The sequence below is a fragment of the Chaetura pelagica genome, unplaced genomic scaffold (genome assembly GCF_000747805.2).
Source record: "Chaetura pelagica isolate M959 unplaced genomic scaffold, ChaPel_1.0 scaffold12, whole genome shotgun sequence".
NCBI classification, from domain to species: Eukaryota; Metazoa; Chordata; class Aves; order Apodiformes; family Apodidae; genus Chaetura; species Chaetura pelagica.
The window spans coordinates 5,113,164-5,113,648 of record NW_009952801.1 but is presented as its reverse complement, the minus strand read 5'-3'; the positions used below and the strand labels follow the sequence as shown (position 1 = coordinate 5,113,648).

At 57.3% G+C, this 485-nt stretch overlaps 1 protein-coding gene across 1 annotated transcript in view; it reads left to right on the top strand.

The window, feature by feature from the left end:
• Positions 1-298: 298 nt before the first annotated feature.
• The window catches only part of AGMO (alkylglycerol monooxygenase), a 193,513-nt gene continuing 193,326 nt past the window's right edge, over positions 299-485 (top strand). The window contains exon 1 of the mRNA XM_009994982.1: positions 299-483. Coding sequence (XP_009993284.1) covers positions 299-483 — 185 coding nt within the window. The remainder of the gene's footprint in view (positions 484-485) is intronic.

Here is a 485-nt window from a genome sequence, read left to right as displayed (position 1 = left end):
CTTTTGACAGCTAAATAAAACACTTCTCACGGAGAGCGCAGAACTGACCCCTCAGCTGCCCAGAGCCAAGGGCACCTCGGCTTGTGTCTCAAAAAAACATTAACGCTTTCATTTTATACAATTCCACATGCTATGCAGAAGCCAAAACCTGAGCACTACTTTTTTTGTGTGTGGAAACCTGTCTAAAAGCGAAAAAAAGACAGCTTGAGCTCTGCTTTTTGGGAGTTTTTCAGGGTGAGAAGGGAAACGGACCACGCAGCGTGTGAAGGGGCTTGTTCTTGACTCCCAGGGCCGGGCCATGCACGTGATGACACGAAAAAAGCCCCCAAAACCTCCGAAGCAGCACGATTCCGTGAGACAGCACAGGCTTCCCCCAAAGCCGCCTTCCAGCCCCCCAGCGCTGCCGGGAAGCGCGGCCGGGCCGCGGGGCAGGGGCAGCCCGGGCGCACGCAGGCCCCGGAGCAGGCGCGGAGCGGGCGGCGGGT